The sequence below is a fragment of the Ornithorhynchus anatinus genome, chromosome 7 (genome assembly GCF_004115215.2).
Source record: "Ornithorhynchus anatinus isolate Pmale09 chromosome 7, mOrnAna1.pri.v4, whole genome shotgun sequence".
NCBI lineage: Eukaryota > Metazoa > Chordata > Mammalia > Monotremata > Ornithorhynchidae > Ornithorhynchus > Ornithorhynchus anatinus.
In genome coordinates, this window is record NC_041734.1 from 30454358 (window position 1) to 30480856 (window position 26499).

A 26499-nucleotide genomic window follows, 5' to 3' on the forward strand; every position below is an offset into this window, starting at 1 on the left:
TCTGATATCAAGTGGCAAGATAGAATCACCAACAAAGCAGTCTTGGGGCAAAAGAAAATAAATCTAGTAAAATTGAAGCTATGATCTCATCAACATAGCCCTGGGAAGAACAAGGTATGGCGGAAGTATACACAAATACCTGCTGGATCATAAGCTACAAATAGGCAATGAAAATGAAAGGGACAGAAGAAACTTCAAGGATTCAGTAAAGTCCAAGCTCAAAAATATGGAATTATAGCTAAAGGTTTGAAACCATGGGCTGACAGTGCAATAATCCAGAATCCTGGCTCTGCCACTTGGCAGCTGTGTGACTTTGGGCCAGTCACTTCACTTCTCGGTGCCTCAGTTACCTCATCTGTAAAATGGGGATTAAGACTGTGAGCCCCACATGGGACCACCTGATTCCCTTGTGTCTACCCCAGCGCTTAGAACAGTGCTCTGCACATAGTAAGTGCTTAACAAATACTAACATTATTAAAAGAATGGATCTTGGAGATAATGAGATCAAGTGCAAAACCAAATACAAGCATTATAAATGCCAACCAAATAAACACCCCTGTGACTGTCTTTATATGAGTATGATGTAATTAGCATAGTCTATACCACTTCTTCAGTCCCATTATCAGTCATTAGCAGAACTCATTTTCCGAGAGATCTTCAGGACTTTCATATAAGGCATGAAGATTCAGACCAAACAGTCTCTAAATTCTGTTCTCGCTACTGTTAGGTTGTGGTGACTTGGGCAAATCCCCGATATCATTCATTTTGTTTTTGGAGTTGTCAACCTATTTTCCACTCTCAACATCCAATGTCTGGGTGGGACAATGTGGAACACCACTGTGGGCAGGGAACATTTCTACCAACTCTGCTATACTGTCTCCCATGCACGTAGTACAGTGCTCTGCACACTGTAAGTGCTCAATAAATATAATTGATTCATTGACATTTCTGTAGAATGGATGGCAAGTGGAAACCTAAATAACTCAACAAATGTGCTGAAATGAGAAGACATAAAGGAGAGGGGTGGGGGGAAAACGTGAAGGTGCTCTAAGCACTGACTCCAACAATATATGGTAGCTGAATACTGGGAGGCAGGTGGCTGATCAGCCTAGCATGTTGAAATCAATAAATCTCATTTATTGAGCTCTTACTGTGTGCAGAGCCCTGTACTAAGCACTTCGAAGAGTACAACAATAGAACAGACCCATTCCCTTCCCACAATGAGCTTTCAGTCTAGAGGGCAACTTATAGTCTTAGAAGAGTCTAGAAATCAATGGAGAAGTTTCAAGATGATTGAGAGATTGAGACAAAACTGAAAATTATATTAGGTTCTGTCCATAGAAACTAATATAACAAGGAATAGTTTTTGTTTGTGGATACGATAGTGGGGTCTGGAACACAGGAACTTTGGGTCAAAAATGCACATGAAGGCAAAATTCTACATCATTGGTGTCAATCTTCCAAAATGGGGCAACCCTCTTTAACTCTGTATCTCATATCTAGAGATATATCTATAGTCTATAACTAGAGCTAACTAAAGATTTCTCTTACTAGTGGGTACACACACACACACACACACACAAAATTTTTGAAGCTCCAAACATTCCCTTGAAATTCACCAAGAATCTAAATTGTCATTCAAATTTCATTCATTCATATTTATTGAGAGCTTACTGTGTGCAAAGCACTGTACTAAGCACTTGGGAGAGTACAATATAACAACAGCACATTTCCTGCCCACAGTAAGCTAATATTAATATTTATTAGTATAAATAGATAAATGAATTACAGATATAAACAGTTATACACATATGTGCTGTGGGAAAGGATGAATTAAATGAGTATCTGAAAACTTATTTCAAATTAATTTTTGATTTTGGTTTTATCTATTACTATCATTGATTGGGCTAACTAGATAATCCTAGAAGAGAGTACTGTATGATGAAGTCATTTTCCTTTAAAGTTTTGGATTGAAGCCACAGGCAATATTATTTCCTATACTGACTATTCAGCAAAAGCAGAATTTACAGTTGATTTCATTACACTGGGGATGGCTTATTATTCCAATATAATGTTATTACACTGAAAGAGTTCTTGAGAGATCAACTAACCCAGGTCCTGCCTCTAGGCAGAATGAAAGCTCCCTTCATTCCATCGCAGGCCAATTTCCATGCGATAAGCCACCCATTCTCTCTTGTTCAAAACCCTGTCACTCTACAAAATCCAAAGCAACGCAGCCTTGGCAAGGGTTGATAAATTGATTATTCCTGGTATATTTCAACAATAAACTTTGAGAACAATGTAACATTTAAGAATAACGATAATGATATTTGTTAAGCATTTACTAGGTATGGAACACTGTTCTAACTGCTGGGGTAGATACAAGATAATCAAATTCGCCACAGTCACTGTCCTACATCAGGCTTACAGTCTTAATCCTCATTTGACAGATGAGGTGACTGATCTTAGACAAATTAAGTGATTTGCCCAAGGTCACACAGCAGACGTGAGAGAGACAGAATTAGAACCCAGGCCCTTCTGACTCCCAGGTCCATGCTCCATCCACTAAGACACACTGCTTCTCTAATCTGAGGGAACTGTGATTTATTTAACAGTTATTCTATTTGCTATTTGAGTCGAGGGGGCAACGGTTATGGAAAACCTCGGTAAGCCTCTACCTGAGACAGGTTTGCATCTCCCACTTAGATGAAATGGGAGCTTGTTTTTTCATGCATAAGTGTCTGAAAACACATCACAAAAAAAAAAACCCCACAAAAAAAATCTTGTAGTTTTGTCCTAAGGAAAGTAATATGAATATGTCCTGCCACCACGAATAGTTAAATAACTCGGCTTGCTGCATATATTTGTACTTCTGGGGACACAATTCTTATACATGCTTGTTCTACTATGTTTCAGAAAACCCCATTTTAATGGTGAAGCAGATTCTGTGGAGTTAAAGCCAATGCCTTCTTACTGTGTTAAATCAAAATGCTAAGGCTATAAATTCAGTGATGTATTTTTCCCAGCACATATTGCCTATACTCTCCCCTGGGCCTAACTCACTTACTGTAGTAAGCTAGGGGACCATTTAATTCATTGCAGCAGGAATTTACTAAATGAGACCCTAGTGCTTTGAAAGAGTTATTGCACCAGCCAAATTCCTGATTTACTGCTAGGGAGACTCCGCCTTAGGCATTGAGAGGATTTGGACTACTAGGGAGCATGAGGGGAGAAGGGTCATATTTGATTCATTTTGGAGTCTATTAGGTTGAAGTAAATTGGTAGGTAAATTTTTTTAAACTAGAAACTCGGTACAAAATAGAGAGAAAATTGTAGTAAATATTTCAAGCCATAATGTGAAAACTTCCCAAATAGATCAAATGGATTTAAATATTTTCCCTGAGGATAGAGGGTAGAGAATGTAGACACCATGAAGACTATACTGCAGAAGAGGAGTTTGAGCAAGCACCATGGTTTGAGGATGCCAGGGCCCTGTTGAACATTCCTCCCCCCACCAGTTCATCTAGCCCTCTGGGAAGCAACGCCTGTTCAGGACCAGTTTCCCTCAAGGAATACAATACTGCTCAGAAAAACCAAACCATAACACACTTCCTGCACCACTAAAAACTGTTTATAGAAGCAAAATAACAACGTTGCAATAATTGTATTTATCGATTGCTCACTGAAGGCTAAGTACTAAACTGTCTGGGAAATATGGCTGAAGCACAAAATAGGTTCCCTGCCTGCAAGGAGCTCTAATGAAGAAGACACACATAGATATTTACAAGCAGGAGAAACAGAATAAATAAAACTTAATGTTCAAGCAATGTCTCTACTAAATAATACAAAGAATATATTCAAACAAACCCCACAAAATTTGTTCCTCAGAACAACCTCTCTCTCATGGAATACAGCTTAAAATTCCAAGAAACTCAGTGAGATGCAGACGGAATAGTCTTAGATAATAAATAATAACAATTATGGTACTTGTTACACGCTTACTATGTGCCAAGCACTGTTCTAAGCACTGGGATAGATACAAGGTAAGCAGGTTGTCCCACAGAGGGCTCACATTCTTAATCCTCATCTTACACATGAGGTAACTGAGGCCCAGAGAAGTGGCTTCCCCAAGGTCACACAGCAGACAAGTGGCAGAGCCGGAATTAGAACCCATGACCTCTGACTCTGAATCCATAAACAAGGATGGGCACAAATGACAATCTTAATAAACAACTAGTGATCCACAGGACCTTTTTGATGGTATTTGTTAAGTGCTTACTATTCATTCATTCATTCAATTGTATTTACTGAGTGCTTACTGTGAGCAGAGCACTGTACAAAGTGCTTAGAAAGTACAATTCAACAACAAATAGAGACAATCACTGCCCAAAACAGGCTCACAGTCTATGTCCCAGACACCATACTAAGCGCTGGGGTACATACAATTTTGGACACCGTCCATGTTCCACATAAGGATCACAGTCTTCATCCCCATTTTACAGATGAGGTAACTGAGGCACAAAGAAGTTAAGTGTCTTTCCCAAAGACACACAAGCAGACAAGTGGTGGAATGGGGATTAGAACCCAGGCCTTGTAAAACATTTTGAAATTACTCCTGATAATTAATACCCAAGGCTCTATTTAGGTTTTTTTCACTCCTAGGGAAATTTAAAACTCTGATCCCTGAGGCACAGAGGGGCAGAAAAGTGCAATTTCCCAGGTGCATACAGATCATTTTGAAGTCTGGGACTGTCACCCGTCACCACAGATGGTTTAATTTGGAATTGGCACAGCGAGAGAGAAAGAGAGAGAGAGAGAGGTCGGGGATGGAAAGCCTGAGTTTTGTATAAAATGTATTCTGTGGGGCGAATTGAATTATTTGGTTATTAAGATGCAACAAAATCAACCTTCCCTTTTGGGGGGAATATAGTATTAGAGCTTCCCGAACGGGAGGAATATACTCGTATGTTACTTGCATGTGGCAGATCACCCGGGCCCATCAGGAGGGAACCCACTTATGATTTATGACCACACGTGGTCAGGTGGCTTGCTCCCACCATGTGCACGCCTCACTAAGGAGGAATCCACTTATGTGTTAAATACACTTATGCATTGTACCCACTTATGCATTACCCACATATGATGAGGCAGCTTCACATCCCACACAGGAGGAATCCACTTAGGCTTTAATTCCGCTTCTGTTACTCACACTTGGTGAGGCCGCTAGCACCCACATGTTCACGTCCCACTCAGGAGGCACCCACCTAGGCATCAAAGCCACTTAAACATTACAAACCCATGGTGAAGCATCTGGCTTCCAACCCCATGAGCTCTCAGCAGGACAGATCACTCACCCATCCCATGGCTCCTCACTTGGTGCAGACAGAGCAGCCTTCTCACGCTCTGGACAGAGGCGACCTGCAGTGGGCTGCTGCAAGTCCCGTTCTTCTGCATAGGTTAGAGGCAGCAGGTATTTGTCACTTCGTGCCTTAGGCATTCCAGCTTTTGGCCTCAGTTTTATCCATCTTTGCCCTCCCCCCTCCTCCATCTCTAATTTGATTGGCATGGGGTGAGGGGCACCTTCAGGATTCCCAATTTAGGCTGTCAATTCTGCCAATTTGGGGTTGTGGGGTTATTAACACCTCACTTTCAAGTTCTGCCTGCTGGTTCAGGAAGTCACGAGATAGTATTTGACTTGATATGGTCGGTACCTTCAGAGTCACCTTGGGACGGGAGCTAGAGTTAAGATCTGAAGACTGTAATCACATGACTGCCACAGGGATTGTGTCTGCTAATTCTGTTGCATTGTACTCTCCATGTTCAGGTACAATGTTCTGCACTAGTAAGTGCTCAATGAATACCACTGATTGATTCATTGACCTTACACTTTAGGATGTAGAGAAGGGGGATTTCCTGGTGAAGAACTGGCACTCATGCTCCCCAGTCTATCTTAGACTCACTGCTTGAGCAACAGCTAGTGGAGAATTGGGGCGGGGGGACATCAACTCTCTGTTCTGGAACCCAAAGAGTCTCCACGATAGGTTTGGCTTCTAGAAACCAGGGCACCTTGAGTTCCCTGCACCCTATTGGGTTGCATCTGCACCAAACTTTGTCATCTTGACCTGATGGCAAGATCCTCCAGTGCCTGCTGCCTCTCTGATGTGGTTCTTGGTCTTTTATCTGTGCACTGCAGGCTGCCCACATGGACTTAAGCTGCCATTTATCACATCCCAGATCTCCCCACCAGATGGATGTGTCACTTCTCTAGGTAACGCTGTGGCCAAGATGGCTTCCAAGGCCTTGATATCCTCCTCTCTGATATCCTCTATCACTTGACTCCTTGGGATACCACACGGCTCTTCTCCATGTCACTGGGGTCCCTCCTCCCACCCGCCTCCCACCACCAGGTGGGACAGAGAGAAGCAGCACAGCTGATGCCACCTCCACAAAACTTGGGAAGACATGGTGACTGCTGCTGGAGATCCTGAGGCCATGGTTGTAACTGTCGACACAGCTTTTAAAAAGCTTGAAATTCTGCCCCTCTAGCCACAGACATTCTGATCCTGCTTTTCCGTTACATTCTGAGTGTTGTCTTTTTATCGCTTTTATATGTCGCCCCGTCCCTAACAACCTTTTTTTCATTTTTAGGACTGTCAGCCCCGCAATGGACAGGGACCGTGTCTAAATTGTTAGCTGCGTATGCTTTTCTGGTGCTTAGTGTAGTGCTCTGCACACAGTAAATGCTTAATGCTATTACAACAACTGAATCTATTTAATATGGGAAGGAGCATACCTCTCACAACACATTACACCGATTGATCTTATTAGGGTCCTTAGCCATTTTTCCCCCAAACAGAACTGGCTAAATTGTGCAGTTAATTTCCACAAAAGTAGCCACCAACAGTCATGTTCTATTCTCTTGAGCTAGAATTCTCACTGTGAAAGGGGTTCCTACCAGTAGAGTTCCAATCAACAATCAATCAATCATCGACAGTTATTGAGCACTTACTGTGTGCAGACACTCTAGTACTTGGAAAACTACAATAAATAGAGTGGATAGAAACTATCCCTCCCCACAAGCAGCTTACAGACTAGGGGGGAGACAGTTAATGAATTACAGGCAGGGGAAATAGCAAGGTATAAAGCTTATATATATGAGTTCTGTGGACTGTGAGCCGTTATTGGAAGGGATTGTCTCTATCTGTTGCCGAATTGTACATTCCAAGCGGTTAGTACAGTGGTCTGCACATAGTAAGCACTCAATAAATACAATTGAAAGAATGGATATCAAGTGCTTAAAGGGTATAGGTCCAAATACATAGGAGACACAAAAGGGAGAGGAAGTAGAGGAAATGAAGGGGGGAGAGTGATTCCCTGATATCAAGTGTGAGGAACCTTCAGGCCAGAGGGAAATAGGCAAGGGGGTCGGTGGCAAGATAGGACAACAACTGAAGGTAGAGTGAGTAGGCTGGCAATAAGTAGTGAAATGTTAGAGCTCTGTTGAAGTTGGAGATCAGTGAGGTAATTAGAACAGTGCTTGGCACATAGTAAGCGCTTAACAAATACCAACATTATTATTATTAATGAAAGACGGGGAAAGGTGATGGATGCCTTGAAACACAGTTTCAGCTTGATTGTTGCTGAATTGTACTTTGCAAGTGCTTAGTACAGTGTTCTGCATACAGTAAGCGGCTCAATAAATACGATTCAGTGGAATGAATGTACAAGTGGATGGGCAGCAACTGGAGGATCTTGAAAAGTGGGAAGACATAGGCAATGCATTCTAAGATTGTCCAAGTTCATTGTAGGCAGGGAAAGTGTCTATCACCACTGTTACATTGTACTCTGCCAAGCACTTAGTAAAGTGTTCCACACACAGTAAGCACTCAATAAATACCATTGATTATTTGTAGGTGGAACTCTAATCATAAGACTATGGAGAAGTAGGATGCATACCCTCGTTGCAATTCCTCTTGAAGAACCATATTTTCCAAGACTCAGAAAAACAATGTTTCTTCAGATCTTCAGGCAAATTGGAATCATGATGTAAACGGCAAGTCTAGGAAGAGCTTTAAATTCAGGAAAGGAGATCTCAGACTCTCTGACTTATCTAGGAGTAAGACATTCTGCTTCTCTGATGGGCCAGTTCTCTTTCCACAGAGTAAACCATGAATGTACATGGTAAGACCTGCTGCTTAGGTGTAAATGGGAATTTGGATTTTTATGAAGGTTTATAGGAGTAGGGAAATGTAATCATTGGTATTTAGTCTTCCTTCCCCCCCTTTTCACTCCCCATGTACTGAAACAGACTCCTATGACTACAGTCTCAGTGGTGGTTTCAAGGGGGGAAAGCTATGAATTTTTTTATGGTATTTGTTAAGCATATACTGTGTGTCAGGCACTGTACTAAGCGATGGGGTAGATGAAAGCTAATCAGTTTGGACACAGTCCATGTCCCACTTGAGGCTCATAGTCTTTGTCCCCATTTTACAGATGAGGTAACTGAGATCCAAAGAAGTGAAGTGACTTCCTCGAGGTCACATGGCAGACAAGTGGCAGAGCAGGGATTAGAACTCAGCTCCTTCTGACTCCCAGGCCCGTGCTCTATCCTGTAGGCTATCTTTCTCTGACTAACACATGAATTGCCATTGCAGGCCTGAGGCCTGAGCTTGCTATCTTAAATTTCTAAATTTCCTTCCTAGTGATTACCATGGACTATCTATGTTTTAAGAAAACTAGGGATAAAAGGAAATGGGAATACAACCAGGAGAGCAAATAAGTCTGCCTAAGATTTTGTAGCTCTTGTAATTAAAAAAATGCTATATACAGTCTGTGACCTCTGACTCCCAAGCAAGTCGGAGCACGGGCTTGGGAGTTAGAGGTCGTGGGTTCTAATTCCAGCTCCATCACTTGTCTGCTGTGTGTCCTTGGGCAAGTTACTTAAATTTTTTCTGCCTCAGTTACCATATCTTTAAAATGGGGACTGAGACTGTGAGCCCCAGGTTGGACAGGGACTGTCTCCAACCTGAATACCTTGTATCTACCCCAGTGCTTAGAACAGTGCTTGGCACATAGTAAGCGCTTAACAAATAGCATTATTATTATTATCTACAAACTAATTAAATATATGTTTTAAAAACAGATATAACTAATGCAATGTTCCAATCTGAAGAACCAAAAGCTAAGCATTCTCTGTTCAAACTTTAAAAAATTATTTTAAAAGGGAGTCTAAACAGAGTTGGTAGACATATTCCCTGCTCAAAATGAGCTTGCAGTCTTATTATTTTTCTCATAAAACTCTAGTCAGAAGGCATCTCTCACCTGCTCAAAAGACTTCACTGGCTACCTATTTTCCTCAACATTGAAACTCCTAGCCATTGATTTAAGGCTCTTGACCAGCTAGCTGTCTCATTTTTCACTCTCCTCTCCTCCACCTAGTGCTGCGCACTCCTCCCAACCAAAGCTAACCATAATTCACTCAAGACTCTCCAGTATCCAGTCAATCAATCAATAGTATTTATTGAGTGTTTACTTTGCAATCTATAAAGAGCTTTCTATCAAGTGGTGGGGAGAGTTCAATACAATAGAGCAGGAATACATAATCTCAGTCCACGAGGAGTTTACAGACTAGAAAGGAAGACAGACACTAAAATAAATGATAGATGGATATGTGCATAAATGCTGTGAGGGTGGAGTGAAAATCAAAGTGCTTAAGTAGGGCAGACCAAAGTGTGTAGGCAACACAGAAGGGAGGTTGAATATGGCGAATTGAGAGCTCATGCATATGCCTTATCCCCTGCATGCAACTCTCTTCCACGTAGAAATCTGCCAAAGCATATCCTTAAAAGCCACTTCCTCCTAGATTCATTGGTCAATTAATCCTCATGTTCTTGGACATGTCATTCCATCTTTCATTTATTAATTTTTTTTCTTTTTATCATTTGTATCTGAATACTTACACCTGTTCTTCATATTTGAAATTTGTTTTTATTTGCTTTCCCCATTAACTGGTAAATTTTTAAGGGAATGGGTCCATATCTCTTAGTTAAACTGCCTGTACCAAAGTCTGGACATTACTGTATTTTCATGGGCACAGTTGTGAAGTGTGGAAGAGGCCCTTAAAGTGACCACATTCACCCATGGATATAATCTCACCGTCAGCAATCTCATCTTTGAATCAAAGTCTCCTAAAACTTTTACAAGGTTCTGCATAATGCTGGCCCTTGCAGAAGTTGCAATTGAAGTCCAATTTCCTTGCCACTAAAGAGGATGGGAAAGATCAGTTTTACCAATGATGACTTTACATTGTTTTCAAGGACATAATTTTCAACTGTCACATTTAATTCTACGAGAAGGAAACATTTAAGCATGATTCCAAAGTTCTTTAGAGGTGTAAAACGTACGGAGGGAAGGAGATGTTAGATGCATAATTCACTGTGGATGTTAAATTCCTGTTAGTTCCTTATCACTAAGTACATTGCTTCAAATAAAATATTGTGCTTATTTATAAATATCACTTCCCATTGAGTATTTGTGTTTCTTAACATGTTAATCATGTTAACATTTATATTGTACTCTCCCAAGGGCTTAGTGTACAGTGCTCTGCATACAGTAAGCACTCAATAAATATGGTTGAATGAATGAATGAATGCCAAATACTGTAATAAGTGCTGGGGTCAATACAAGCAAATTGGGTTGGACACAGTCCCTGTTCCACATGGGGCTCCCAGTCTCAATCCTCATTTTATAAATGAGGTGTCACTGAGGCTCAGAGAAGTTCAGTAACTTGCCCAAGGTTACACAGCAGACATGTGGCAGAGCCAGGATAAAAACCCAGGTCCTTCTGACTCCCAGGCAGATGCTCTACCCACTAATTTGTTAATTACTTGAGTGCACTAATCATAAACATTTGTTTTTACTGTATTCAAATACAAGCCGTAGTAAGGTTCTAATAATATATTTGGTGTCATCAATCAATGGTATTTGAGTGTTTACTGTGTGCAAAGCACTGGACTAAGACCTTGGGTGATTACAATAGAGCCAGCAAACATGATCCCTGCCCCAGAGGAGGAGTTTATAAATCTAATTAGGTAAAAACTCATTAACAAACTACAGGTAGGAAAAGCAAGAGAGTATAAGAATATGCAATAGTAATAATAATGATAATGATGATGGTATTTGTTTAAGCGCTAATATGTTCCAAGCACTGTTCTAAGCGCTGGGGTAGATATAAGGTAATCAGGTTGTCCCACGTGAGGCTCACAGTCCTAATCCCCATTTTACAGATGAGGAAACATGCACAGGGAAGTTAAGTGGCTTGTCCAAGCTCACACAGCAGACAAGTGGCCGAGGTGGGATTAGGACCTACGACCTCTGACCCAGCTCTTTCCACTAAACCAAGTTGCTTCTCTACTGTACTTTAAGTAGTGTGAGGGGTGGGCTGACCAAGTATCATTGGTGCTTAGGAGATAAAGATTTCATTACAGAAAGAAGAGTCATTAGTGTGTGGAGATAAGAGTTTTACAAACAATGCAATCCAGGCCTTATTGCATATAGACAATCCCTTGCTAAGCTAATATTTTTCTACCAATAAAACACGCAATAGACAATCCCTTGCTAAGCTAATATTTTTCTACCAATAAAACACACATTGTTTTCAAATATAACTCGGTTTTACCAAAGTCTAGACTAGAGGAAGCCTGATATGTAGCTGGTCTCCCAGCAGTTCACTGCTATTTTGCCATACTTTTGGCTAAGGCAGTATGGTCTAGTACTTAATAACTGCCATTACTTTCAGTTTTTTAATTTTTTGAAAAGAATCTTGGTCAATGAGATTATCTGATTCAAGATTATTTCATTGCAAAACAGATTTTTGATGAATTGGCACACAACTATTTCACTGTAGATATTTTAAGATCTCTCACCAAGTAAAGGTCTACATAAAGGCTTTTCATTCCACATTCTGTATTAATAAGCAGCTTGGATAATGTATAACTTTTAAAAATCGAAACCTAATTCAGGCTTAATAGAATTGATAAAGTGCTTTTGCTACAGTAAGAATTTAAACGTGGATATTTGACAATTACAGCCAAAAATAATGAGTTCTGTGCTCCCTTGAAAGGCATTTGTCACTTTATAATAACCTACACGTCATGGAAAATACGCATTTTCCCTTTCTTCCCTTGGATATTTGATTCAAAGCCAGATTTGGACTAAATTCATTTGTAAACCCAAAGTTGAATTAAGTTATTTGTTCTACTTTGTATTCCCTGCTCCTGTTGAAATAAATGGAGTAACAAAAAAAAAAAAGCACAATACCAAACAATAGAAACTACAAAATGATTTTGATCTAAGATTACTTTACCTTATTTTGGCAATCCTGACAGTTTCCACAGAAATCTACTTCAACACAATTCTGTTGCAGTAGGTAAAACGGTTAACAAACACTGGACATTATTAGGAATGGAACAGAAGACAAAAGAAAAGGCAGAGCTTTGTTATTCCAGGCACAGTTCATGATACAAATGGCTTGACATCTTTGAAAATGTCATTATACAGTGATAGACTTATGTATTAGGAATTAGGATCTAAGCCACTCTGAGAAACAGCATGGGCCTGGTGGAAAGAACGCAGGGTTGGAAGTCAGAGGACCTAGTTTCTAATCTTGGCTCCGCCACTCATTTGCTGTTTGACCTTGTCAAGTCACTTCTCTGTGCCTTAGTTACCTCATCTGTAACACAGAGATCAAGACGATAAGCCCTATGTGGGACAAGGACTGTGTTCAACCTGATTATCTCGTAGCTACCCTGCCAATTAGTACAGTTTCTGAAACATAGTGAGGATTTAACAAATATCATCAATTAATTAATTAACAGGGACCATTAATCAAAAAAAGGGTAGAAAGATGAAATTTCTTTTGGAGCTATGATATGTAATTATGTGATGCAACTACACATCTTTAATCTTTGTGAAATTAATTCAAAGCATTGCATCACAATCTGTCATTTATATATTTTGGAAAGTTTGTTGTTTTGTTAATTAATTACAGTGATGTTCACTAACCACCTCCTGGAGAAACTAACTGCTTGAGGAGTACAAACAGGAGCACTAGACAAAGTTTATAATTTCATACTTCTGAATCATATTTATTTATACTTTCATATTTCTTTGGATACAACATTCTGTCATTTAAAGTACCTGAATATATGACTTTTAGCACCTGAATGTTCTAGCTGAAAGGTTTAAGTAACTGTGTAGGCATAGTCTATGAGATAAGGTGAGATGGAGCAGTGGAGGGGTTATTAAGCATGGAGCCCCAGGTGTCTGCTTGACCAACTCATAAAGACCTTTGTTGACAGGACCTAAGGGTTCTAATCAAGACTGAAAAGAACCCAAATTGTGGTTTTCTGGTCTGTTGGCCTTTCAAGTCTATTCCCTCCCAGGCCCCTATTCTCTAAAATCATAACACTTTCTTCACCTCTGCATTCAGAATGAATTCTGCCAATTCAAAGTTGGCAACTGTGTTCCAAAGATATAGAAGACTCAGAGAGCAAAATGTTAGACAAGCAATTATCAGAAGAGTTGAAGCTTCTCTATAAAGGAGTGCTAGAACCAAAGAGCAAAGACTAACACAAGCAACTCCAAGGTCAGTAGAAGCTTCTTTATTGGTCAAACACAGGCATCACCTGCTACATTTTGTCATTCATCTCTGCCAAATCAGACCAATCATGTTTATTGAGTGGATACTGTGTGCAGAGTGCTTGGAAGAATACAATATAGTATAGTTGGTAGACATGCTCCCTGCCCACAACGAACTTACAGTCTATAGGAGGAGACAGACAACATGAATAATATATAATTTATATAATATAGTTATATTCATATATGGGTAAATATAATATTAATATAATATAAATTCATGTACATAAATTATGGATACATATATGTGTTGTGTGGCTGAGGGAGGGGTGATAAACTAGGACTGCCAGTTTATCACTTCTATGCATTTTTCTTCAGTTATTTTTTAATCCTTGTATACTTCATTCCCCTCTCATTACTGTGATTAATTTTCTTATGTTGATGTTGAAGGGAGGGAAAAGCTATTAATGCCCTTAACTGGATAATAAGCCCCCAATTTTCAAGTCACAATAAAGACGAAAGGCTGTTTTGCAAACTGCAGTCTTACCCATCTGTAGTCACAAACAGTTTCTCAGAGTTATGTCTATACTGTTCTAGTTTGGTGTGTGCAACCAAGGGGTAATTAAAAGGAATCACAATGATTTTTAAACCATGTTAGAAATCCAGAATGTTAGAATCTTATCTACCATCAACACTTGGGCAAAGGACACCAGAGAAAGAAAGAGCAATGCAAAATTCCCAACCCTCTCCCACAACTAATCAACATTCCCCCTTCCTCCTCACACTAACTGCTGGAAGAATAATTGTTTTAGCCACATGCACTAATCAAAGGCATTTTTTGATTACTTGCCTTGTCACAGCACTGTCGTGTTTGGGAAAGTACAGTACACTAGACTTGGTAGCCATGATTGCTTCCACAGAAAACTTACAGTCTAGAGTCTATATGCACCCAAACTGCCCTGCCTCTACCACCCTAAGTGGTAATTTTCCTTTCTGCTTCCTCTTGGCCCCTCCTCTTGTTCATTAGCATGGTTGATTACCTTAAACAGGATGAGCTAGAGCCCTTGTTAAAGTGAGAAGCAACCTGCCCTAGTGAAAAGAGCAAGACCCTGGGAGTCCCAAAACTTGGCTTTTAATCCTGGCCCTGCTAGTTGCCAGCTATGTGACCTTGGGCAGATCATTTAATAATAATTAATAATGCTAATTATGGTATTTGTTAATCACTTACTATGTGCCCAGCACTTCTAAGTACTGGGGTAGATACAAGGTAACCAGGTGGGAGACAGTCCCTCTCCCACAAATGGCTTACAGTATCAATCCCCATTTTATAGATGAGGTAAGTGAGCCACATAGAAGCTAAGTGACTTGCCCAAGGTCACACAGCAGACAAGTGGCAGAGCCGGAATGAGAACCCATGACCTCTGACTCCCAAGCCTATGCTCTTGCTTCTGGGGTGACACAGTTCCCTCATCTGCATAAGGGAGGTTCAAAACCTGTTCTCTTTCCTACTTAGTCTGCAAGCTCCATCCAGGAGCTGATTATCTTGTATCTAGTATTTACGTAGCAATGTGGCTAGTGGAAACGGTATGGGCTTGGGAGTCAGAGGATGTGGGGTCTCATCCTGGCTCTGCCACTTGTCTGCTGTGTGACCTTGGGCAAGTCACTTAACTTCTCTGTGCCTCACTTACCTCATCTGTAAAATGGGGAATAAGACTGTGAGCCCCACGTGGGACAACCTGATTACCTTGTAACTACCCTGGCGCTTAGAACACTGCTTGGTACATAGTAAGCACTTAACGAATACCATTATCTTCTAGACTATGAGCCTGTTGTTGGGAAGGGATTGTCTCTATTTGTTGCTGAATTGTACTTTCCAAGCGCTTAGTACAGTGCTCTGCAAACAGTAAGAGCTCAACAAATACGACTGAATGAATGAATGAATGAACGAATGAATGGGGAACGTTTCTGACAAGGCCCGCATAAGGTGTTCGGCAAAATAGGTCCAGAAGGAATTCTGTAAAAACCAGACTAATATCAGGAGAGAGAATTGGAAGGCTTTACGACCACACAGAAGTTGGCCAGGGTTTGGTGTTCCTATAATTATTCCAGGGGCTCTTTCAGCTGGGATTATCAATCAATGGTATTTAATGAGCATTTATTAGTCACAGAGCACTGTACTAGGAGTTTAGTTAAGTACAATATAACAGAGTTGGTAGGCACATTCCCTGATCACAATGAGCTCACAATCTGCGAACTCCCAGTAATGTCACAACAGGTAAAGTGAAATGTGTTTTTCTAAAGAAGAGTGGGAATTTTACTCTTCTTAATTTCACCCATAGCTCAAGGGACTTTATGAACAAATACATGATATCCAAACCCTTCACCTGTAGATTACCACAACATGTTCCACAGAATATAATAGAACAATTCATAAAAAGCAAGAGGTACAAACCATGATTTGAGGTCATGCTTTCTAAAGAGATACACTAAGGAAATTTATTTGGAAAATGTAAATTATGATGATTACAATAGACTATGTTTTTGAAAGGTTTTCTACTTGTTTATTTATCCTCAGACAATAGCTTTAAACAGGAATTTACTGTTCAAGCTTAAGAGCTATTTGTCATGTGACTAATGGAAATTGAAAGCTTCTGGCTTTCTCACCTAAGGATATGCACTGCATTAAATGTATACTGTCAAAATATTCAGTATTAAAATTCACTTTTCAGTGGTTTCAATTTGCATTAATCTTACAATGAACTCACTGCTAGAACTTTATGTAGAGTAAAAGCAATTCAACTAAAATTGAGATTTTAAATGAAGAGTGAAGCCAAAGGCAGCAGTAAACTTTTGTGCTCATATGAAAGACTATATTTGATACACCTTGAAGTTTTAACCTAGAATCTTTTATTGTGAGGTTTCAATTCACTAAAAGAAGACACTCCTGAAATGCTCATCCATATCAGAGTAGCTTTCAATTCACCATTTATCTTTTACTGTCAAATACGATGTGTTATATTTGTAATGCGTTGCTCCCCATGGTAGAAATGGATAGCATTTGGAGAAATCTGTATTGCTGTTAAAATGTTTGAATAATGACCCCGATTCTCTCCCCGGTTTATAATGGTCCCCTAGTGATCCATTAGGCCCTTTTGGAAGGAAGCACATTAACTCCTTCAGACCACCTAGTAGGGCAACAGTCCCTCAATTATGCATGAGAGGAACCAAATGCTCCCTAGAGATCTGAAAGAGTTAATGCTCCTCCCAGCGTGCCTACTCTTTTCAGGTAGCAGCCTCAGGCACTGGCAGAAGCCTTACTGTTAAATGACTTATGCATAGATGAGCCCTTTCTTTCCCAGAAGCACTCCTACACTTTTCAGAATATTTGCCACTGAGAGTTACACAGGCCAGAACTGACTTGATTAATGAGTCACAAGCAGGGTCTCGGAAACAGGGGAAAAATTAAATTATATGAATCTATGAAAACAATCGTGAAAATGCTTTGTTTCAGGTTTAGTCTCTGCTGAGATTCAATGGCACACAAAAAATGAAAACGATGGACAGTTTAATAAAGAGTCAGGGATAATAATCCCCAAAAGGTTGAACCAAATTACTAGTTTCTCCTAGAAAGAAGCTCGAGTCCTAAGAATTAAGTACAAAATTGGTAAGGCACAGTGCCTACACCACATTCATTACTTTAAATCAAGAGTAACGTTTTTCATGAGTCACACCATTCTGTTTCAATATTAAATTCTGACAAGATGCTCTACTAAAGGTTTATTCCCAGATCCAACACACATATACATGCACATTTTTTTCTTTATGAGTAACAATTCATCTAGTGACACTGAATATCTAGATTTCACTGGCTTCTTCTAAAAATAGATGGAAGGAAGAATGTCAAAAAATACTTACCTATAGGCAATGAAACTGATCTCTTGGAATGCCCTGTTTATTATTTAAAACAGAGCACTCACACTCTGAGCTACACAGTCCACTTAGTCTGCACTGCCATCAAGTGCCTGAGTAATTTCTTTAAGATTCTTCAGCAACTACAAATGGATTCTTTTATGGTTAATCCGAGACTAGTAAGAATTAGGTGAAGCTCATTTTCTCTCTCTCCAAGTAACTTAAAACTCAGCAATCTTCATATAGTTGAATTTTAAAAAGCATAAATAGTTATAAAGGATTCCTACCTGCTCACTGCCAGATCATGCACTCTTAAAATGTTGCTCAGTTTGTATCCAGATTTTAATGGCTGGCCACATTCTTTAAACCAAAACAGGTGTGGATTTATTTGTGTGTCTACAGGAAATTCTGAATCCTAGAAAGAAAAAGAGTCCATAAGAAATTAACTCACCAAACACCTTTCTGTAGTCTATCATTTATTGTTTTATTCCTACATCTAGCCAGTTCCTTTTAAATTTCCCCAGTGCACATCCTGAACTCCTTCTAGCAATAACAGCAGAATACAATGCTCCCTTCTAAAACTAAAAATAATAGGAAAAGTGGGTTTACTTTTATTAACCTCCTTGAAAGGGAACTACCGAAATGTTGTATGTCTCACTATCTTAACAATACAGTTATATGAATGTTTTCCTTATTTTAATGCTTTTTGAGTAACATCATATTACAAAACCCATTTACAAATATTTTACTTCTAATTCTGCATAGATTGTCATAGTACCTTCAACTGCCTTTTGTCAAAACCCCATAATTGGTAAAATTTGCACATCATAATAGAAGTGATGGTTTCATATAAAATGTCTCTTTTCAAAAAGACAACATTTAAAGGCTTAAATCTACTACTAATACTAATGACAATAGCATTTGTTAAGCACTGTGCTGATTATTAGGGTAGGCATGATAAGACAGTACCTGGCTCACATGGGGATCACATTCTAAGGGGGAGGGAGAAGAGTTATTTGAATCCCATTTTACAGAAGAGGAACCTGGGGCACAGAAAGGTTAAGTGACTGGCCCAAAGTAACATATCATAAAAGTGTCCTGATGCATCAGGATTTGAACTAGATTTGTTGGATCACAGTCCTGTACCCTTTCCACCAGGTCACACTGCTTCTCCATACAGGAAGTCCTTGACTTTTAAATGTTTCTGCTATGACAAGCAGCATATGTAAGGCATCTTATTTTATACAGTGTCAACTTTAAAACACTACTCCTCTTCATGACATTAGCTCCAGATAGGTGTCATGGGGAATGGGAAAACAATTTGAAAAGCCACAGTGTGGGCAAGACAGGTTATCTAATCACCTAATGGAGTCACCAGGGAGGGTTGACAAATCTATTTTGCTTCTGATGAAGTGAAAGTCAGTTATCTTATTATGCAACCTCTTCAACTCAATATAAAAAAAAACTTAGCAATATTTCTCTCCTAGAATTGACTTAGTGCACAGTTTTGGGTAATATTGGTAAAAACTAAGGATCCAAATTTGGTTCAGGAAACAATCTCCCCATACATAATAAATATATTGCTCTTATGGGAAAATTGATTCCAATTAAAAATGTTTTGACTTTAAGACAGTTTTCAGGGACTAATTGTGTCTTCAATCTGAGGTCTTCCTGTAGAAGTCTAACTTAATTTTAGAGACTAAGTCCTACCTTTAAAAAGATTAGTAGGTTATAAAAGGAAAAGAAAAAGAGAAAGTTAATTTGGCTGTTAAAATGACCACCACCTGAACATGAAGAGAAACTACTGGATAAGTGACCCTCACTTCCTTCCCCTCTCCACCACTGTGGCCCTATTGCCCACTGCTGGGCACAAAGCCATGCCAAAAGCAAACAAGATTATGTCTGACATGAGGTGGCAGAATGGTAAAGGAGCAAGTTAGGAAAATTCAACTGACATTCTTTTAAAAAAGAAAGATGAGCTCAGTATTGTCAAATGTATTAAGACAAATAGAGCAAGTTCTAAGTTGTGTGGGTGGTGTTCTTGTAAAATTCTGTGTAAAAAACGATTTCTGCTGTACTATTCATCTGTTCTGATTCTGTGTGCATGCATGTACACAGTTTCTTTCAGATTAAAGGGAGGGTGTGAGCAAGAAATCGGTGGTAAAAAACAAAAACAAGGCACAGTGAGGAGACTGACTTAAGAGGAATGAAGCACGCCAGCTGGGTTGTAGTTGAAGCAAGAGAATAAGAAGGGGAAAGAAAGCTGATGGCCTTAAAACTAGTACTCAGGAGTTTAAAATTACTTGCAGACCAGCCAAGAGTGAAACTGACTGAAGCTTTAGTTCCTTTTTCCCCTGAATGGCTTAGTGGATAGAGCACAGGCCTAGGAGTCAGAAGGTCAAGGGTTCTAATCCCAGCTCCACCACATGTCTGCTGTGTGACCTTGGGCAAGTCACTTCACTTCTCGGGTCCTCAGTTACCTCATCTGTAAAATGGGGATTAAGAGTGTGAGCCTTATGTGGGACAGGGACTGTATCCAACCTACCTTGTATCTACCCCAGAGTTTAGAACAGTGCTTGGCACATAGTAAGCTCTTAACAAGTACCATAATTGCTATTATTTTCTTCTAATGGTGTCCTAAGAAGCTCAACAATGACCAAATGTCAACAAAGAGGCAAAGAGGACTAATGTCTCTGTAAATGTACTGTGAGCAGTCAATTAATCAATTGTATTTATTGAGGGCTTACTGTGCAGAGCACTGTGGTCTCGGGAGAGTACAATATAACTATATAACAGACACATTCCCTTTCCACAAATCTCACCTTTTTTCTTTCACAGAGTGAGAATAGTGGAACCTGAAATCCTAAACCACTCTCGCAAGTAACCCAATGTTGAGCAAGAGCTTATGTACTGTCTAAAACAATCACTTATTTCCTGCATCTTTAAACATCAGTAAATTTGCATGATAGCACATGAACTATGAAGATAGGGTCTTACTGAAACTTTTTACTCTTCCAACTCATTATGGGCAGGGAATGCATCTATCACCTCTTTTTACACTGTACTTTCCCAAGAGTTTAGTACAATGCTCTGCACACAATAAGTGCTCAATAAATACAATCGATTGATTGAGTAGTATCAACCCTGGGGTACTAGGCAGACAATCCAACCATTACTCTCAGTCCATCAATCAATCAGTGATATTTACTTAACGCTTTCTATGTGCACAGTAAGTAAGTGCTTCGGAGAATACAAGGCTGGTTCCTTGCCCATAATGAGCTTACAGTCTAGGACATGGCATGAGGAGTCCTCCTGGACTGCACAACAGTGTGATCCCATTGAAAATTAGATATTCATACTTAGTTCTTATTTTCTGACATGTTCATATATTGTGAGGGCATTTGAAAGGCAACGATAGAATTTCCAATTTCCTAGCAGCAGCAGAATCATAGAGGTTTTGAAAATCCATAAGTTCCTTTGTATACTTAGTTCTATGTTTTCTCACAACTTGCAAAAGCTAGTTATGTAATCCAAACATTCCATTTGTCTTAATCCATCACAAAAAAAATATATTGACACTAAACCCCTTTATAATCATCATCATTATCACCATCATTGACAGAATTTATTAAGTGCCTGCTTGGAGCAGAGCACTATACTAGGCACATGGGAAATATGTTAAAAGTGAAGGATGAATGAGAAAAATAAATGGATAACATGGATAGTTTGCCAAATATACAATAAATGAAAGATGAGCAAAGATACAAATGATAAAAATAAGCTATTTGAATAAATAAGGAAATAGCTGTGAAGTTAATAAAGAGATCTGCATATGAATGATGAGGCAGATGATAGGGTGTAAGGACCAGAAAGATGGACATTAAACAAAGGACACATCCATCTTCAAGGCAGTTGTTTTTAAGGAGGGCCTTGTAGTTGAGTAAAGACTTGTTTCGGTGGATCTGAAGCAGCAGAGAAAGTTAAAAAGAGATGAAGACTTAAGGAAGAAGGATGAGGAGTTAATTTTTCTATTTTAAAGTTGGCAGCAGGTCAATCAGATGATCTGAGGAGATATGAGATTGTAAAGCAGGCGAAAGGAGAGAACTGAAGCTAATGGTTGGGGAGTCATTTGTACAGAATGGTAGCTCTAAAGCATATGAAAAAATGAGTTCATCGAGTGAATAAATGTAGAGTAAGGATATTCAAAACTGCATCTGTAGGACTCCCACAGCTGAAGGGTGAGCAAAGGATGAAGAGTCTATATAGGAAATTGGCTAGGAGAAGTCAGAGAGGTGGGGAGAGAACCAGAAGAGTACTACATTGATCAAATCATGTCCAGAGAGAGATGTTAGGAGGAAAGAGTGATCAAAACTGCTGTAGGAGGACAAGAAATTAGAATTAACCCAAAGGAAGTAATCAACAACTTTAATGAACACAGTCCCAGTAGAATAAGGAGAGTCAAATTTAGACTGAAGGGGATCGGGGAAGAACTGGCTGCAGTTGTTTAGAGCCCATTTGAGGAGATTAAACAAGACAATGACACCACCAACCAAAATCAAGGAGATGGGGTGATATTTCTGATTGGGCTATGGTTGAGGGATTATTGTTTTTGTATGGGTAGATACTATTGTTTTAGTATGGCTCACTCTGAGGGAGAGGGAGAGGGAGAGGGAAAGGAAACAAAGAAGAGCAAGAGGCTGAAGGTAGCAGTAATAGGGACAAATAGCAGGAGCAGGATGTGAGATGGGGTGGAGTCCAAGACACAGGTAGAGAGGTTCTTTTTTTAGATCAATCATATTTATTGAGCACTTACTCTCTACAGAGTACTATACTGAGCACTTTGGAAAGTAAAGTATAACCGAGTTGGTCAGCATATTCCCTGCCCACAAAGATTTTACAGTCTAGGGGGACTAAATGGGAAATCTCTTGGAGCGTCAACTGGTAAGAGAAAGTGGATGCAGGGGCCAGGAGAACATTTAAAAAGTGAAGGGGCATTGGGAAATTTGTTTCTGATGATCCCTCAGCAGCTAGATTATTAAGTGGACTAATGAAGTAAGAGAGGAAAGAGATGGGAATACTGAAGACTTTGGGAGTTAGAGGTCTGGGACTTTGATGTCCACTTCAGAGGGGTGATTAGAGTGATGGTTCCCACAGATTTTTGAGCTGGATTCTCAGACTTGTTCATCTCTGAAAAGACCCAAAATGATGGCTTTCTAACCTATTGGCTCTTTAATGCTTATAGGGATTCCAGGCCTTACCTAAAATCCCTGCCCTCTTTCTGCCCATGCCCTCAAAAAGAGAAGAGGGTATGCCTGGTACCGGATGATCATTAGGAAATAAGGACAAGGAATTTGATGAGGGATGAATATCAGTACTGTCGTGCACATGAAAGGCAGAGTTACAGCATGAATGGGTAGTGTCATGGCACAGGTGAGCTTTGTGTTTCTATTTCTGCCAAAACTGTTAAATACTGTGGAAGCAGGAATGGAAGAAGCAGGCTTCACAGGTGATCTAGGACTGGAGAATGACAGAAGGCAAACAATGCAGGAACCTTTGGGGGAAGGAATAAAAGAGGACTAATATCACAATCTAGCAAATGTTGCTTGGTGAAATTTGCAATTAGCGAGGGTCCACTTCTAGACTGTAAGCTCCTCTTGGGCAGGGAATGTCTCTACCAACTCTGTTGTACTGGACTCTTCCAAACATTTCTTACAGAGCTCTGCATGCTGTAAGTGTTAAATAGACTTTTCCGCTTAATCCCGCTACTCTATAAGCTCTCTGTGGGCAGGGCACATGTCTACCAACTCTTTTATATTATAATTCTCCCAACACAAATACACTGCTCTGCACAATAAGTGTTCATGGATTGACTGCTTGACACCCCTATCCAGCCACATTAGATGATTGGCTCTGGGTCCTGATTATTCCCAGCTGAAGAGCCTGTTAATCAATCACATTTATTGAGTGATTACTATGTGCAGAGAACTATACTAAGCACTTAAGAGAGTACAATACATTCATTCATTCAATAGTATTTATTGAGCGCTTACTATGTGCAGAGCACTGTACTAAACGCTTGGGATGAACAAGTCGGCAACAGATAGAGACGGTCCCTGCCGTTTGACGGGCTTACAGTCTAATCGGGGGAGACGGACAGACAAGAACAATGGCGCTAAACAGCGTCAAGGGGAAGAACATCTTGTAAAAACAATGGCAACTAAATAGAATCAAGGCGATGTACAATTCATTAACAAAATAAATAGGGTAACGAAAATATATACAGTTGAGCGGACGGGTACAGTGCTGTGGGGATGGGAAGGGAGAGGTGGAGGAGCAGAGGGAAAAGGGGAAAATGAGGCTTTAGCTGCGGAGAGGTAAAGGGGGGATGGCAGAGGGAGTAGAGGGGGAAGAGGAGCTCAGTCTGGGAAGGCCTCTTGGAGGAGGTGAGTTTTAAGTAAGGTTTTGAAGAGGGAAAGAGAATCAGTTTGGCGGAGGTGAGGAGGGAGGGCGTTCCAGGACCGCGGGAGGACGTGACCCAGGGGTCGACGGCGGGATAGGCGAGACCGAGGGACGGCGAGGAGGTGGGCGGCAGAGGAGCGGAGCGTGCGGGGTGGGCGGTAGAAAGAGAGAAGGGAGGAGAGGTAGGAAGGGGCAAGGTGATGGAGAGCCTTGAAGCCTAGAGTGAGGAGTTTTTGTTTGGAGCGGAGGTCGATAGGCAACCACTGGAGTTGTTTAAGAAGGGGAGTGACATGCCCAGATCGTTTCTGCAGGAAGATGAGCCGGGCAGCGGAGTGAAGAATAGACTGGAGCCGGGCGAGAGAGGAGGAAGGGAGGTCAGAGAGAAGGCTGACACAGTAGTCTAGCCGGGATATAACGAGAGCCCGTAGCAGTAAGGTAGCCGTTTGGGTGGAGAGGAAAGGGCGGATCTTGGCGATATTGTAGAGGTGAAACCGGCAGGTCTTGGTAACGGATAGGATGTGTGGGGTGAACGAGAGGGACGAGTCAAGGATGACACCGAGATTGCGGGCCTGCGGGACGGGAAGGATGGTCGTGCCATCCACGGTGATGGAGAAGTCTGGGAGCGGACCGGGCTTGGGAGGGAAGATAAGGAGCTCAGTCTTGCTCATGTTGAGTTTTAGGTGGCGGGCCGACATCCAGGTGGAGACGTCCCGGAGGCAGGAGGAGATGCGAGCCTGAAGGGAGGGGGAGAGGACAGGGGCGGAGATGTAGATCTGCGTGTCATCTGCGTAGAGATGGTAGTCAAAGCCATGAGAGCGGATGAGTTCACCGAGGGAGTGAGTGTAAATGGAGAACAGAAGAGGGCCAAGAACTGACCCTTGAGGAACTCCAACAGTTAAAGGATGGGAGGGGGAGGAGGCTCCAGCGTAGGAGACCGAGAATGATCGGCCAGAGAGGTAAGAGGAGAACCAGGAGAGGACAGAGTCCGTGAAGCCAAGGTGAGATAAGGTATGGAGGAGGAGGGGATGGTCGACAGTGTCAAAGGCAGCAGAGAGGTCAAGGAGGATCAGAATGGAGTAGGAGTCATTGGATTTGGCAAGAAGGAGGTCATGGGTGACCTTAGAGAGAGCAGTCTCGGTAGAGTGGAGGGGACGGAAGCCAGATTGGAGGGGGTCTAGGATACATTGAATTAGCAGATATGTTCCCTGCCCAAAATGCACCTACCATCAAGAGGAGTCAGCTTCAGATTTCTCCTGGTAACCCCAGAGTTTTGTGAGTGAACGCTGACCCAGAGTTTCCAACGTTAAAGCACTCAATGGAAATTCCAGCCCTCCCATCCCAGAAACAGGGAACCAGATCATCCTTGGGCATCTAGTGCTGTTCCCAAGCATTATAAAAAGCCAACAAACAAAACAAAAAGCAACATCATTGGAAACAATAAATAAGTCTCTGCTTGATTATTCTTATTTAGGCCTTTTTAATATAGTCATTGAGTAATGATAGGGGCTCTCCAACTCCATTTTCTCATATCAGATTTTTTCTTCCTCACACTAGAGATGCCCAGTGGCTTTCTCTATGCACCATTCAGATTTGACAGAGGGCAGCCAACTGGCTCATTTCCTCCTTCTGGCACATCAAAGAAGATACAGCTTGGCTGCACATCCTTATGCTTCTCTGGAAGCTATCCGGGTGATCCCCCAATTCCTCTGGGTCTTACCAGATGCTAATCCAAATTGAAACCAAATTCTAAAAAGTTTCAGTGCTGCTCATATAATGCTTAGTAATTGCACAAGGGTAGATAGGAAATTAAGCTCTAATTTTACCAACTAGTTGAGATGGAGCAACTTTCTGATTAATTTACTAGTCTTAGAACATCTAATATAAAGATGATTATTTTTACTTTATTCAAGGAAGGAGCTAAGTTTAAGTGCCTAGAAATTACATGTTGGAAATCTATTTTGGGTTTATACATAAGGGGGAAGCCTTTCAATATCAGCTTGGCCTTTTGCTTTAAAAAAAAAATCACTGCTACTTCAAATCTTTATTCATTTTTTTCACTATAATATGAATCTTGTCAACCTGCAATACTTGAAGAAAATGTATGATGTGTAATTAAAATCAACCTTTACAAAGGCAAAATTTTTAACTTTTACCTGTGTATATAATTATATCTGGTACTTCACTAATTTTACCTTGTTTCTCACTCTTTATAATTAGTAATAGTAATGTAGCATTCCCTTCCCAGCTGTGGGCTGGGGTTATAATAGTTCTTAGGGTTTGGCAAAACACCAAAGACTTCTGAAAACTTGGATGTGTCATGCCACAAGTCTGCAGAGTTGCCCCAAGTCAGCCGCTGCTTCGACTGGCCTCTCATCCTCCCACTTCTCATTAAGTACCCTAGGAGAAAAGTCAACCTTTGCAACTGCTAGAACACTGGAACCAAGAAACTTGGAACCAAGCACAATTGCCTGGAGTGGACAGCAGACAGGACAC

General features: G+C 40.6%; 1 protein-coding gene across 5 annotated transcripts in view; it reads right to left on the reverse strand.

Annotated features, from left to right (window-relative positions):
- The window catches only part of SPAG16 (sperm associated antigen 16), a 772121-nt gene that overhangs the window by 663195 nt on the left and 82427 nt on the right, over positions 1-26499 (reverse strand). For all 5 annotated transcript variants that reach the window (XM_029068266.2, XM_029068265.2, XM_029068264.2 and 2 more), the window contains one exon: positions 17835-17962. In XM_029068266.2, coding sequence (XP_028924099.1) covers positions 17835-17962 — 128 coding nt within the window. The remainder of the gene's footprint in view (positions 1-17834; positions 17963-26499) is intronic.